Consider the following 14,742-nt stretch of genomic DNA (forward strand, 5'->3'; position numbering starts at 1 on the left):
CCTTTCTCACCCTCCCACCTCCCCAAAGCATCAAGCAATCCGATGTAGGTTAAATATGTGCAATTCTTTAAAACATATTTCTTTGTCATGTTGTACAAGAAAAATCAGAACAAAAGGGAAAAAAACTATGAGAAAAACAGAACAAAAAAGGTGAAAATATTGTGCTTCCATCCACATTCCCTCTCCATACCTCTCTCTCTGGATGCAGATGGCATTTTCCATCTCAAGTTTCTTGGAATTGTCTTGAATCACTGCATTGTTGAGGGAGCCAAGTCCACCACAGTAGCTCATGACATAATCTTACTGTACACTGTTCTCCCAATTCTGCTCACTTCACTCAGTATCAGTTCCTGTTGAGTCTTTCTAGCTTTTCTAAAACCATCCTGTTCATTATTTCTTTTGAGTGCCTGTGTTCTAAAATTCCATTTGAGACTTCTGCCTCTTTTCCAATAGGTCATTTTAGTTCAGGACTCAGTTTCCTCATTTAAAACTCAAGAAGTTTTGAGTGGATGACCTCTAAGGTCCTTTCCAACTCTATGGTTCAAAGAACCTTATTTTCCACATATGAAAAAATGGAGATACCAATTCCCTTATCTTAGTGTGAGATTAAGGAGGAAGGGGGAAAGTGAATTAACCACTTATAGAGCACCTACTACTCGTCAGCCACGGATTACAACTATCTCATTTAACCCTCCCAGGGCAGGGTTCATTATCCCCAGTTGAAGAAATAGAGATTAAGTGGTTTGTCCACAATCACACAGCAGAAAGTGTCTGAAGCTATATTTGAATACAAGTCTTTCCTCAAATCATACTCTAGGCCCATCCAGTGCTCCATAGGCTGCATCCCCTAGCTGCTGCTAAAATGAAATTATGAGAATGTCAACAAATGCATGTGACTATTACTGTTATCCTTAGTCATAGATTTCAGCCTGCTTCTTATGCTTCCAAGAATAGATCTCACAATTTTCTTTTGGGAATCTGTTTTCTACTCCATCCCACCCCCAAAGGAAGGAGACTGGTGGGACTTGGGAAGGGACAGTAAAGCACTAAGGAAACTTCAATTTGGAGGGAACTCTAAATTTGGTTCCCTCCTATCAGAAAACAATGGGAACTGAGTTACAGGGCATTAGGTGATCCCATGGTTTCTTTCTCTGACCTGTTTTCCAGATCAGTCTCCCCCCCCCCCCCGCCCTGAGGCTGGGGTTAAGTGACTTGCCCAGGGTCACACAGTTAGGAAGAGTTAAGTGTCTGAGACCAGATTTGAACTCGGGTCCTCCTGAATTCAAGTCTGGTGCTCTATGCACTGCGCCACCTAGCTGCCCCTATCCCATGGTTTCTACTAATCCCCAGAGAAGGAAATCTCAACTGGGGCCTGCCCTAGTCCCCACCTGTAGACTGACCAGCACTGTGTCCTACATCAATGTTACAAGATTATAAGTCTGACATTGGCAATATGTTCATTATGTCCCCCCTTCCCAGATCATAAACTGATGCATCCTCAAAGACCGCCCAGTCTAACCCACTCATTTTAAGATGCAGAGGAAATAGGCTTCCCTCTGTTTTCCCCTTCTTTTCATTATAATGTAGTAGTGAAAATAAATCCTTATATTCTAATAGCAGTATGTTCAAAACTTCTTTCACATTTTGGGTGAGGGAAAGTCATAATCCTCCTCTCCATTTTATGAAGGGAAAAACTCAGGAAACTGAAATAATTTATTCAAAGTAAACAACAGTCTAGCAATTCATGGCTAGAGTGGAAAGAACATTTTTTATTTCAAGTCAGGAGCCCCATTTTAAAATCTGATAGAAAATTTTAGTAGCTGAGTGATCATAGGCACGTGACATATGCTTTCTGAGACTCGATTTCCTCATCTGTAAAATGGAGATAATAAATAATAATTGCCCTACCTATCTGACCATGATTGTTGTGGCAAGGTGGCTCTGCAGACACTGAGAGCTGAACAAGTCAGTAAGACCTGGATCTGAAACCTGCCTCAAATGCCAACTATACATAACACCTCAGAAGAGACACTTACCTCTCTCATCGTTAAAGTTCTCATCTTTAAAATGAGGATAATAGTGATCTCTCCCTCCCAGAATCTCTGTGAGGATCAAATGAAATATATCTGCCGGAAATGCTTTACAAACCTTAACATGTCCTGTAAGTGCTATTATTATTATTATTCTGAAAAGCACTTTATAAACCTCAAATCACTAAGTAAATGTGAACCGCTGCTATCAAAAAAGCATTTATTGAGGGCTTTTGATGCACAGGACCCTGACACAGTGGCAGAGTGGAATAATGAAATGAATCCTAATGGCCCTGACACTTCCTAGATAGGTGAGTCTCTAAGAATCAGTTTCTCCATCTGTAAAATGAGGATAATAATAATACTTCCTACTTACCTCAGAGAATTTGCAAACCTTAAACTGCTGAAGTAAATGTGAAGTATTTTCATTATGGGCAAAGCATTATGCTAGACTCTGGGGGAAACAACAAAGATGATATTCATCAGTAGGAGGGCAATGGTCCCCATCAAAGCTGACATTGCCACCTCCCCCTCAAGACAAGCAGGCAGACAATTAATTTATCAGCTACAAATGAGTTCTTGCTCTCTCCCTGCAGTGGCTGGCCAGAGTAACTTCCCCCTTTGTGATTGTGGGCAAGTGACTTTGAATCTCTAAAAATGAAGGGGCTGGACTAGGGGATCTCTGAGGATCCTCCCAGCTCTCAAACCTTAAAAGCTTGTAATCCCCAAAAGAAAATTAAGGGACAGAGTACCAGAAGAGGACGGGTGAGTCCCAGAGGTCTGATAGCTCACCCAGTAGTCTTGGAAGAATAGCCTATGCAAGGAAATGATGAGATTGGGGGGGGGGAATGAGGGAGAAGAAAGAGCAGAGATGGGTATAGGAAAAGCAGATCTCAGGCAGGGACCCCAGGCATGCAGCCTATTTATTATTTCAGGGCCCCTGAGGAGAGGGCTCTGTGTCTTTAAATGACTTCAGTCTTGTCAACGAATCAGCTCCATTAAAAGAGTTATCCTCTTGCTCCTCTGCTCGGCCTCACCCCCACCCAACTCCTCCCGGCTCCCCAAACCCCTCTCAGCCACTGTGATGGGATAATTAGATGCGAGAGCTCAGCACAGATGATGCTCCAGTTGCTTAGCAACTAATGGTTTCTATGGAGACCGCAAAGCACAGCCTCTAGAGCAGCGAGTGAGCAGCCCGGCAGGGCAGGGAGAAGACGGCTCCAACTCTCTGCTCCTCCAGAAACCCAGAGAGGGATAGGGGTAGTGAGGAGGGGGAAGAATGAGGAGTGGGATGCTTAAAGGAACAGGATCTTCTTTTTCTTTTAGAGGACATGAATCAATTTGTAGTCCACCCATACATCTCTGCCCCAGGCTCTCAGTGCCCTGTATCCAAGATCAGAAGCATTCAACCTATCATCCCATTGCTATATTCAGTTAAGCAGAATGATGGAGGGGAAAAGATTTGGGTCTCAGCCCTAAAATGCCCTTGATTCCAACACTTGGCTTGGTTGTTCTTCTTTAGGTAAGATAAATAAACTCTGTGATAAATAGTATCCCCACCTGTAAAATAGAGATACTCTAATCAAGCAACCTTTCTGAATCTGTTTTCTCATCTGCAAAATGGGAAGCTTACCCTACTTCCTTCACATAATGGTTGTAGAGAAGGCAGTGTGCAAAGCAATATAGAAATCTGTATTCTTAAAGGATCTCTCTCCCATCCCCACAGAATCAGCTTCTAGTAGCTTGTGATTGAGTTGATGGGTAACTTCCTATCCTCACCAGTCTCCTCTCAGGAATAGCTTAACCCCAAAATTCCCCCCAGATAACCGAAATGCTAACGTTTATATCTTTGGGTTATGCAATAACTTTCCCTAAGGTACTCTTTTAAAATAGAAATGCCCCTTGGGGCAGCCAGGTGGCACAGTGGATAGAGGACCAGCCCTAAAATCAGGAGGACCTGAGTTCACACTTAACACTCCTGGCTATGTGACCCTGGGCAAGTCACTTAACCCCAACTGCCTCAGCAAAATAAAGTAATAATAATAAAAGTAGAAATGCCCCAGGAAATATTAATTTCATTTCAGCATTTATTAAACATTCACTATGTGCATGGCACTGTAGTATATCACCTCAGCCTCGATTTAGCTCAACTCATACCTAAGAATCCCCTCTATAGCAACTTCAAATTGCTTTCAAACGTCTGCTCAAAGACCCTCTGGTTTGGGAGGAGCTGCTATGTCCTGAGGGAGACAGCCTATCTCAGTTTTGTATGGCTCTGATTATTAGGAAATTGTTCCTGATATCAAGACTATGTCTAATTTCCAGCCATTGGTCTTAGTTTTATCCAGTAGGACCAAATAAAAATCGAATCCTCTCTTTTGTGTGACAATCCAAATACCTGGAGGCGGATAACATATCTTTTCATCCACTATCATCCACCTTTCCCCGCATCTTCTCTTAGCTGGGCTAAACACTCCTATGTCCTTCAAGAGAGTTTTATGTGGATTTTAAGTCCCTTCCTCATTCTGGTTGCCCTTTTCCTAAATGCTTTCCAGTTTTTTATATGTCCTTCCAAAATGAGGCAACCACAACTAAACATAATACTTCCTAGGTACAAAGTACAAGAACGCTAAAATCTCTCTAGCTTTTGATACTATGCTTCTCAATATTGAATTAGATCAAGAGCCATTTCCCAATACATAAATGGTCAAAGGATATGAATAGGTAGTTTTCAAAGGATAAAACTAGGCTATCAACAACATATGGGACAAAATGTCCGAAATCACAAATAAAGAAATGCAGAGAAAAGCAACTCTGAAGTTTCTACTTTAGACCTATCAGACTGACAAAGATGACAAAAGGTAAAAATGAAAAATGTTAGAGGAGCCATGAGAAAACAGCTACACTAATGCCCTGCTGGTGGAGTTCTGAACTGGTATAGTCATTCTGGAAGACAATTTGGAACCATGACCCACAAGTTGGATACCCTTTCACCAAGCTATCTCACTCCTAGGCCTAGGCCCCAAAGAGAAAAAACAAATGTGCAAAAGTATTTATAGCAACTCTTTTTGTAATAGCCCCAAACTGGAAATGGAGCATCCACCTACTGAGGAATGGCTATGCAAATTATATATATAAATAATCCTGACTCTATCATATTGAACATAGGAGTGATTATTCCCAGCTTGAGTTATCTACAAATTGAATAAGCACATCATCTACGTCTTTATCTAAGTCATTGATTAAAATGTTAAACACCACCAACTGTGCTGGGCAGAGGATCGAAAGGGGAAAAGAAGAAAAAAGCCCCTGACTGACAACACTATACACTGTACATCGGGAGAAACAGAATGAACTAAGATATAGTCCAAAGTAATCAAAAGATAAGGAGAGCACATACTACCACTGGAGTCAGGGAAGGCTTCAGGGAAGAAGCTATACATGAAAAAGAACTTGTTAAGGCTCCAAAGAAACAGAGATGATAGAATGGGTAATATATATATGCCATACACTACCCCTTCACATACTTTATCTCATTTGAGAGGAGTACATGGTTTCTAGAAGGGAGACTGAATACACAATTCAAGAAGCAGAATACAGCCACTCTGTGCATTAGTTAGCATGGCTTCCTATTGCTTCTCAAGGGTTGCCATACAGTCACTGTTTCAGTCACCTTGTTGTGGGGGGGAGGGAGACAATCATACTGAATTCACCATGGACAGCAATCATCACTGTTGGGGTCACATTGAGCTTTAAGGGCCCTTCTCCCCATTTTCAGCATATGAGAACTCTGAACAGTCGCTCTAGTCCCAGGTTTTGCCAGACTGGTAAGTAACTGAAGTCTTAGTACAGAATAGCAAAGGAAAGAAGGAACAAACAAAGAGAGGGAGGGGAGGAAAGGAAAGAAAAAAGGAAGAAAAGAAAGGAGGGAGGGAGGACAAGACCTAGGGGGAAAAAAAGGAAAGGTTCAGAACATTTAACAAGATTGTAAGGGGAGAGTTTCTTAGCAACCCAGCCTCTTGTTTTAGGTCCAGCCCCTTAAACTTCCTCCTATTACCACTACAGAACCCTGGACCTCAGCCTTACAGAATGGACTTCTAAGTCTCTTCATGCCTTACCATGCCCCTCATTGAGCTCTGTACTCAATGCAGCCATCATTATGCTCTCCTACCTTGCATCATGGACCTTGATTCTCAAGACAAAAGGATGGTTCGTGCATCCTGTAGTAACTGTTTCCTGGGCAGGGTGGACCAAATGGTCCTTTCCCTCCTTACCCACTCAGTGATTTGAAGTTGGAAAAGACTCTGATATCGGTCTAACTCTCTCTCCCCTCACTCCATTTTACAGATGAGAAAACTAAGGTCCTAAGAAATAGAGGAACTTTGCCCAGGTCACACTGGTAAAGTAACAGAGCCAGGCTTCAAAAGCAAGTCCTCTGGGCCCAAACTGAGGTCTTAAAATTTTTATTTTTTATTTTTTTTCAATGAAGAGAACAAATGTGGATCGTTTTACTGCTTCTTAAATACTATATTGTGTCTATTACACTACTAGCCCATTTAGGGAGGGAAGGAAGTGTGAAATGGTCACATATGCAGGTAAAAGGCTACAGAAACTATCTAGAATTGAACTAGTCAAAGGAACCAACGCCCTTTGACCTGGTTGCTGTACTTCAGAGATTGATGCAAGCCACTTCGTGCACCTGATGGTGTCTGCCTTCCCAAACCCTGTCCGACAGAACAGATCCCCCTCTGACAGGGAGCCATGGCTGGGGCCAAGCCAAGTGTCTGCATTTACTTTAAAGCTTTAAGCTTTCCCCCATCCCCTTTGAACCCCACCACACCCCCATGAGATAGGAATTCGGGTATTATGATTTCCATTTTACACGTGGCAGAATGACACTCAGGGAACTAAGTCACCACATAGTCAAAGTTTCAAAGTTCTGCATCCCAAACTCCAGGCTCTCCTTCATCTCTGAGACTCCTTCCTATTTTACCTGCTGCCCCATTTTTTTGGTCTCCGCTCCCACTGCTGCTAAGCCGGAGACGGTCCCACTGTTACATAGTCACTGGGCAGTCACCACCTTGTCTGAGAACAGTATTACTGGGGAAATTTCCAGGACAATCTGAGGGATGGAGAAGCTGGGTGAGGGGAGGAAATGGAGGGGAATGACTCATCCCCCACCCTCTGTGGGAAGGAGGTGCATTCAGGTCTCTGTCTGGGACCTCCTGGGGCACCTCTCACAGATAAGGTCTCTGGGAGGGGCCTCCTGAGCCCTTCCCTTCAGTCTGAGCAAAGAACGGCGGTGGAGGTGAGATGGACTGGCTTCCCCTCACCCTGGGGTCTTTCTTCCAGTCAAATCAACTTTTAAGAGTAATAGACTGTACAGAACAGGCCTTCCTTCCCTCTCTCAGGCTGCTCCACAGGGCAGCCTCACCACAGCCCTTACCTAGAGTCATTCCTTCCCCTTCCTCTCAGGCCCGGAGCCCAAGCTGGCCACCTTCTCCTTGCCCCCTTGAGGGGTGGTGGGAAGGGCCGGGGGAGAGCAATGGAAGGAAGAGGGCCTGAAGCACCCAGAGCCAGAGAAAGCTTCCGCCCAGGGGATGGCACAGACCTAGATGTGCCCCTTCAGCGGGGCACTGTGGCTGCTGTGCCCCGGCCCAGATTCTCCCCGGCCTGTCTCAGGCGTCCTTAAGGAGCCTGGTCCCTCCCTCCCTGAGTACCGAGTACAGTTCCCTGAGTACCAAGGCACCTGGGAACGCTGGAACTCGCCCCAACACGCCTGGTGTCCTGGGCACATCAAAACACCCACAGCCGCAGGGACCCGAATCAGCGCTAACATGCTGGGTCCTGAGACTTCATGGGCAGGACTTCCACAGTCTGCGCACATGGGGGAGAAGGAAAGGAGCATGGGCCCTTCAGCAATCAGTCATTCCATGTCACCACCAGCTCGAGTAGTAACCGCAGCCAGCGCTTAAAGCCTCGAGGTTTGGATTCCCAGCCCTGGGAACAACGGTGATACAATTTTGCAGAAGAAGAAACTGAGACTGAGTAAGGCAAAGTGATGTGAGCAGTCGGTAGAAAGGGCACTATTCCCGGCGGCTGCTTGGCTGTCCCCCTGAGCCCACAGGAGGGATGGAGAAGGGGAGGTCACCCACAGAGAGCGCTTCCTGAGCCTGGAGGCCGGACAACCAGAGAAAGTTGCACTGGATGACCTGAGGTTCCTTCCAACCCTGAGACTTGGTAAATCATTAGCAAAAGCCTGAGGAGTCCCACCCAGCCTCAGTCTGTCTGGGACCTCAGGGCCTGTTCCTGTTCCTGAAAAACCAGTCCCGGGGGCCCTGCAGGCTCGGGGCAGAGGGGGCAGGTTGGGCAGGATTCCCCTGCAGCCCCTCCCATCACTCAGACAAAATCGGCCACCCCAGGGCCCGGCCTGCACAGGCCTCGGGGACAAAGCCAGCACAGACTTCGCCCACCATGGCCTTTCTGACGCCCACCCTGCTTCTACTGGTGCTGCTGGATCTGGGGGCTGCAGGTCCGGGTTCAGCGGGTGGCAGGGGGAGGGGGAGGGCTGCCGGCTCGGCTCGGGAGATGATTCCCCTCAGGGGGAGGGGGCTGGGGGTACCTTGTCTCCAGAGGAGCTCAGAAGTACTGGGGACCCATACGGATAGAAGGTATGAGGGTGCTTGTCCCAGAACAGTGGGCGCCCCGAGTGCTCTTCAGCCTAGAAGGGGAGGATGGGAGAAGCAGGGAGGATCTAGAGCTGTCAGGTCCAGAATTCTGTTCTAGACCTCATCTTCTGGGTAACAAGTGTTAGATCCCAATATCCTCGGTGCCTTCTCAGTCTGAATCCCCTGGCAGGTGGCCCGAGTCTGCCATCTGGTGGTCAGGCGGGCATTGGCTGGGCTCTGCCTCCAAAAGCTCTGTAAAAGGATGCCAGTGTCAAGGACAGAAGCCAGACCCCCGATTCCTTTAATTTAATTTAATTTAACCTCCTTAACAGGAGGTTAGGGTTTCTTATTTTTTGATTTTTTCAGGTCATTCCAGTCTTCATTTTTTTTTTCTAATAAATTTTCCAGCAAATTTCTAGGTTTTTTTGTTTAGTTGGTTGGTTTTGTTTTGTTTTGGTTTTTTTTGCTGAGGCAATTGGGGTTACACAGGGTCACACAGCTAGGAAATGCTAAGTGTCTGAGACCCGATTTGAACTGGGGTCCTCCTGCTTTAGGGCTGGTGCTCTGTGCACTGCGCCACCTAGCTGCCCCAATTTCTATTTCTAATACACATTGCTTTATGAATTATGTTGGGAGAAAAAAATCAGAACAAAAAGGAAAAACCATGGGAGAGAGAGGAAAAAGAAGTAAACCCAGCATGTGTTGATTACATGCAGTCTCCTTAGTTCTTTTTCTGGATGCCCTAAGGGAGGTTTGAGTCCAAGGCCGGGTAACAAAGGTTGGAAAGGGCTCAGCTTCTCCATCAAGCTTTCTCTCCTACGCTTTCCTGCAGAATTCAACATCTCCAGCATCTCGGGCCTACTGTCCCCCGCGCTGGCAGAGAGCTTTCTAGTTGCCTTACCTCCCTGCCACCTCACAGGGGGCACAGCCGCCCTGACTGTAAGAAGAATAAATGAAACCACAGGTGTGGACACCTCCTTCCCCTGAACACCCTAACCCCCAGGGCCTTCCCCGGCCATCCTTGCCTGGGTACCTCCTTCCCTTCATTCCAATCCTTTCCCCAGGCACATGTTGCCCCCAGCCCACCTCACTGCAGTCCCCCAAGTCGGTTCCACCCCTTCTATCCCTTCTTCCCGCCCAGGCCTGACACACAACTTTATAGTACCCCCCTGCCGAGGGCGAAGGGACCTGGTGAGTGTGGTGTACAGCAGCGGCAGCTTCACCGTCACCCGACTCAGTGCCTACCAAGTCACCAACCTGATACCTGGCACCAGCTACTAGTAGGTCTCTACCTGGAGAACCAAGCACCCGCCGGGGAAAGGGTGGAAGGAGGAGGGGGCAAGCCTTCCTCTGCAGGGAGGAGGGCACTGTTAGAGAGGGCAGGGTGAGCCTGGGCACAGCTCAGAGAGGGGTCTTGGAAGGGGAGACCGGCACAGAGCTGTGTCCCTCTCCTCCCACAACTCCCTTTTCTTCCAAGCGTCTCCTACTCCGTGGTGAAAGGGAATACCATAGAATCCAGTAACAGAGTCCGGATGGCCACCCTGCCTCGTGAGTAGCCCCCTCCCAGCCCCCAGACTCACCTACGCCTTAGGACCGGGCAGAGAGCTCCAGGCTGGGGAATTCCACAGGCCCCTTCCCCTCCTCCCTTCAGCCTCTAAATCTCTCCTCATTCCACTAAGGAAGAGTTATTGAGTTCAGTTTTGCAACAGTTTACATACATTCTCATTTGACACGACAGGAAGAAAAGTGGAGACCTTGGGGCTGGGCATGGCTCGCACCGGGGGCATGATAGTCATTACAGTGCTGCTCTCCGTGGCCATGTTCCTGCTGGTCGTGGGCTTCATAGTTGCTCTGGTCCTCGGAGCCCGGAAATGAAGCCCGAGTGAGAGCCGTCCCTCCCGGAGACAGAGATGGATGGGCTTCCTCTCCGGGGCCCTGGGGGTCCACTCCCGGAGCATCAGCCCTCCCCCCAACCCCCCAGCCTCCAGCCTTCCCCATTCCCCAAGCACTTGGCCCTCAATTCACCTCATCCCTTCACATGGTCTTCTCTTCCCCCCCCCTCCTCCATTCAATTGGTCTCTCACTTTTTAAGGTCAAAAGTGAGCCAAGCCCGGAACTAAAGGGTGGAGGTGATAGAAAGTTTAGATAAACTCTGTGGAGTTTACAGGCTGCTAAATCCCCAGTTCTGCCCAGACATCCTTCCCCTACGTACCCCAATCTTCCAATAGAATCTGAGAATTGTAAAAGAAATGAGGTCTCTTACTCCTCCCCAAACCCTACTTGCTCCCAGGCTTCTCAGCCTCTCTGCCCCCCCTTTCCCAGATCTGGGCCACCCGTCCACCGTGCCCCCAGCCTATTTCCTGTAATAAAGTGTGGATGTTGCCTCGCTCCTCAGCCTCCTTTTTCTGCTCCTTCTTCTTAAAGGCAAAACATTAGAACCAGCAGAGATGAGACCTTCTTCCCCCCTTCCTCCCTTCTCTCCTCCTTCCCCTCATAGAGGTCCAGCTATTTCTACTTGAGTTTGATACAATTGAACTAGGGGTCCCTTCCAGCTTTAGAATGAGATCCCAGGGTCAATCTGCCAGAGGTAAGATTTACCTTCACACTGAAGAATCAGCACCTTTAGGGTAGAAGAGAGTAGTAGATCGTGACATTGAAAACGTTTCCTTACGAAGCCCGTCTATTTGAACATAAAAGTCCTCAGAAGACATTGTCTGGTACCTTTGTCTTAGCGCCAGTCTCTCTCTCCTTCCTCCCCTCCCCACACAAATACACACCTCTATTCCCTCAGGCCTGATAGTCCCCAATCTGAAGAAGCAAAAGGATTAGTTTTGATTTTGGTTTGTTCCCTCCCACCCACCCATGAACTGACAGCTTCCGAGGCTCAGTAGAAAGAGTTCTGAACCAAGTTTCAGAGAATCCAGATCTATTCCCCAGCTTTTCATGAAGCACTCTCCCTACCGACCTCCTTCTGCCTCTTGGAATCCTAATTTTCCTATAAGACTCATCTCAGCACCTCCACAAGGCCTTTTCTTGGCTGCCAGTGCCTTTTCTTACAAGGTTCCTTTTTAAATCTACTTTACATGAGTTTTGTAAATATTGTGTAGATATGTTGTCTATCCTTATGCTCCATAAGGACACAGACAGTGTGACTTTTCTTTATATCCCCATCAGATAGCATAGTACGAGAAATATAGCGAGTAATAAATATTTTCTTGCTTACTTGATTTTGTTGCTGAGTTATTCCAGTTGTATCTGACTTTTTGTGACCTCGTTTGGGATTTTCTTGGCAAAGATTTCCTTATTCAGCTCATTTTATAGATGGGGAAACTGAGGCAAACTGGGTTAAGTGACTTAGGGTCATACAACTAGTTAAGGGCCTGAGGCTGAATTTGAACTCAGGTCTTTCTGATTTTAAATCCATTACTATATCCACTGCATCACTTAGCGGCTCCATTGATTGATTATCCTTTGACAAATTACAACGGCTTTCATTTTCTCATTTCCAAATGGGAAACATGACATACACTGTTCCATAAAGTTCTTTGTAAACTAAATGAGGCTATCAATGTGGATACCCCACCAACCAATTCCAAGCCTTAAAAAAAGTGTCTTCCTAAGCTGCTGTGGACACAAAAAATGTGTCACCTCTTGGCCGGTTAACTTTCTGTTAAAAACATTAGGCTGATTCTCAGATTGATGAAAACATCACTGGCCTAAACTAGGAGTCTTTCAGGCTAAATAGAACCTACCAGAGCTTGCACAGGCTGAGGACTTCACACCATGAGAGCAGAGTAAGTATCAAAGGAGGATATTGGAGGGGCTTTAACAAATGCTTGGATGAATGAAAGTACCCTAAGGTAATGTCAACATAAAATAAACTGGCCATTGTTTTAGAACCTCCAATAAGCGAGAAGAGAGACAATTTAGGAGCTAGAAGGAGGTGGGACCACAGTTCATCTGAAAAAATCCAGTCCTTGGCGTGCAAGTATTGTTTAAAAATGCTTTTAATTAAACACCAAATAGAATAGGTCTTTGTATATTAAACTCAATACATCTAAAACTTAATTTAATATCTTTCTCCCCATTCCTTCCCCACTTCCTTAATTCTCTATTCCTGTAGATGAATCATCCTCTCAGTCCCTTAGGCTCCATACCCAGGAATCATCCTGACTCCTCACTATCTCTCATCACCCATATCCAAGATGCTGTCACGGCCTACCAATTTCACCTCTACAGCATCTCTCTAATATGTCACCCTCTCATGACCAGCAGGATGATTTCAGAGAGGTCTGGAGAGACTTGCATGAAATGATACTGAGTGAAGTGAGCAGAACCAAGAGAATATAATACACAGAAATAAGATTATGGGATGATCAATTGCGATACACTTGGCTCTTGAGATGATTCAGGCCAATTCCACTAGACTTGTAATAGAGCCATCTACATCCAGAGAGAGGACTGTGGGAACTCAGTGTGGATCGCAATATAGTGTTTTCATCTTTATTGTTTGCTTGCTTGTTTTTTTTTTTATCTCATTTTTTCCTCTTTTGATCTAATTTTTCTTGTGCAGCATTATAATTGTGGAAATATGTTTAGAAGAATTACACATGAATTATACAAAATTTAACCTATATTGGATTTCTTGCTATCTAGGAGAGGGAGAAAAATATGGTATGCAAAGTTTTGCAAGGGTGAATGTTGAAAACTATCTTTGCATCTATTTTGAAAAATAAAAAGCTATTATTATAAAAAAGAGAAAATTAAAAATAATAATATACTGACCTCTCATCCCTTCATGTCTGAATTAATATAATAACCTGCTGGTGGGTGTGCCTGCCTTAAGTCTACTCCAATCCATCTTCCCATTCAGTCCCCAAAGTGATTTTTCTAAAGCCCAGGTCTAAGCACATCACCTTCTCAGGTGGTTCTCTCTCAGGTCCAGGAACAAATAAGAAATCCTTTGTTTGGTGTTAAATGCCCTTTATAATTTAGCCCTCTCCTACTTTTTCAGTCTTTTTGATTGACACTTCACCTTTGACCCATTTCTTAATGTGGGGCATTTTCTTTGTCTTTCCCCAATCCTGGAACACTTCTTTCTCTCGCTTTCCTGGCTCCTTAGGCTTCCTTTAAGTCCCAATTAAAATCACCTCTTCTATGGTAAACTTTTTCTTAATTCTAATACTTTCCCTCTATTATTTCCTATTTATCTTGTATATTGCTTGCGTGTACAGATATGTTTACATATTGTCTCCGTTTTAGGTTAGGAACTCCTGGGGAAACAGGGCTACCTTTCGCCTCTTTTTATGACCAGCATTTAGCATAGTACCTAGCATATAGTAGGTATTTGATAAATACTTATTGACTGGCTGTATTTGCATATACATAACGGTATAGAAAAAGAAGCTTAAGTATAAAACTACTCATTTCTATTACTCTTGGCTTCTCTTAAAAAAAAAAAAAAAAGTATATAATGAGATCAACCAGTGTTTTTCAAAGTTGCTTATCTGCTTTTATTGGTCTCCCTTCCGTAAAACCAAGCATTTTTACCTAAAAGCATTTCCCTCTTCTCAGGTCCTGTAAATTAGGGTTACTCACTGCAGTAACTAAAAGGAAGATTCCTCATGGGTATTCCCTGGATTTTGAAATTAGAGCAAGTAATCTGCTTCTCCTCTCCCTTAGTAAAGACTTCTCCAAATGAGCAATTATGTGATAATGTAGCATCCAAACTAGAAAGAAAAAAAGTCCAAAAGAGATCCTTTAGAGAATATTCTTCATATCTCTGGATTATCAAAGGGAGTAGGGTGCTGTGGTCCTCCAAATGTCATGACAGCTTCTTAAGATTCTTTCAGCGTGTCTTTTCTATGGAGAAACTCAGTCTCAGGTATATGTTAGAGATGCTCCCCCCTTTGGGGTGTGGGGGAGCAGATTCCAGAATGGTGGGCATGAGGTAAGGTATTATTTATTGCTTCACTTGTAGATGTCCATTTTGTAATCTTTGATGAAAATACTTTATTGAGAGACATAAGTATAGGATTGCCAAA

At 45.1% G+C, this 14,742-nt stretch overlaps 1 protein-coding gene across 1 annotated transcript; it reads left to right on the forward strand.

The window, feature by feature from the left end:
- The first annotated feature begins 8,361 nt into the window (after positions 1-8,361).
- Positions 8,362-11,925, forward strand: UPK2 (uroplakin 2). Its single transcript, XM_074302317.1, has 5 exons — positions 8,362-8,562; positions 9,531-9,662; positions 9,840-9,978; positions 10,176-10,246; positions 10,437-11,925. The coding sequence occupies exons 1-5, from the start codon at positions 8,505-8,507 to the stop codon at positions 10,571-10,573; spliced, it is 537 nt and encodes a 178-aa protein (XP_074158418.1). The 5' UTR covers positions 8,362-8,504; the 3' UTR covers positions 10,574-11,925.
- The last annotated feature ends 2,817 nt before the right edge of the window (positions 11,926-14,742 follow it).

Source organism: Sminthopsis crassicaudata, chromosome 3 (assembly GCF_048593235.1).
Source record: "Sminthopsis crassicaudata isolate SCR6 chromosome 3, ASM4859323v1, whole genome shotgun sequence".
Taxonomy (NCBI): Eukaryota; Metazoa; Chordata; class Mammalia; order Dasyuromorphia; family Dasyuridae; genus Sminthopsis; species Sminthopsis crassicaudata.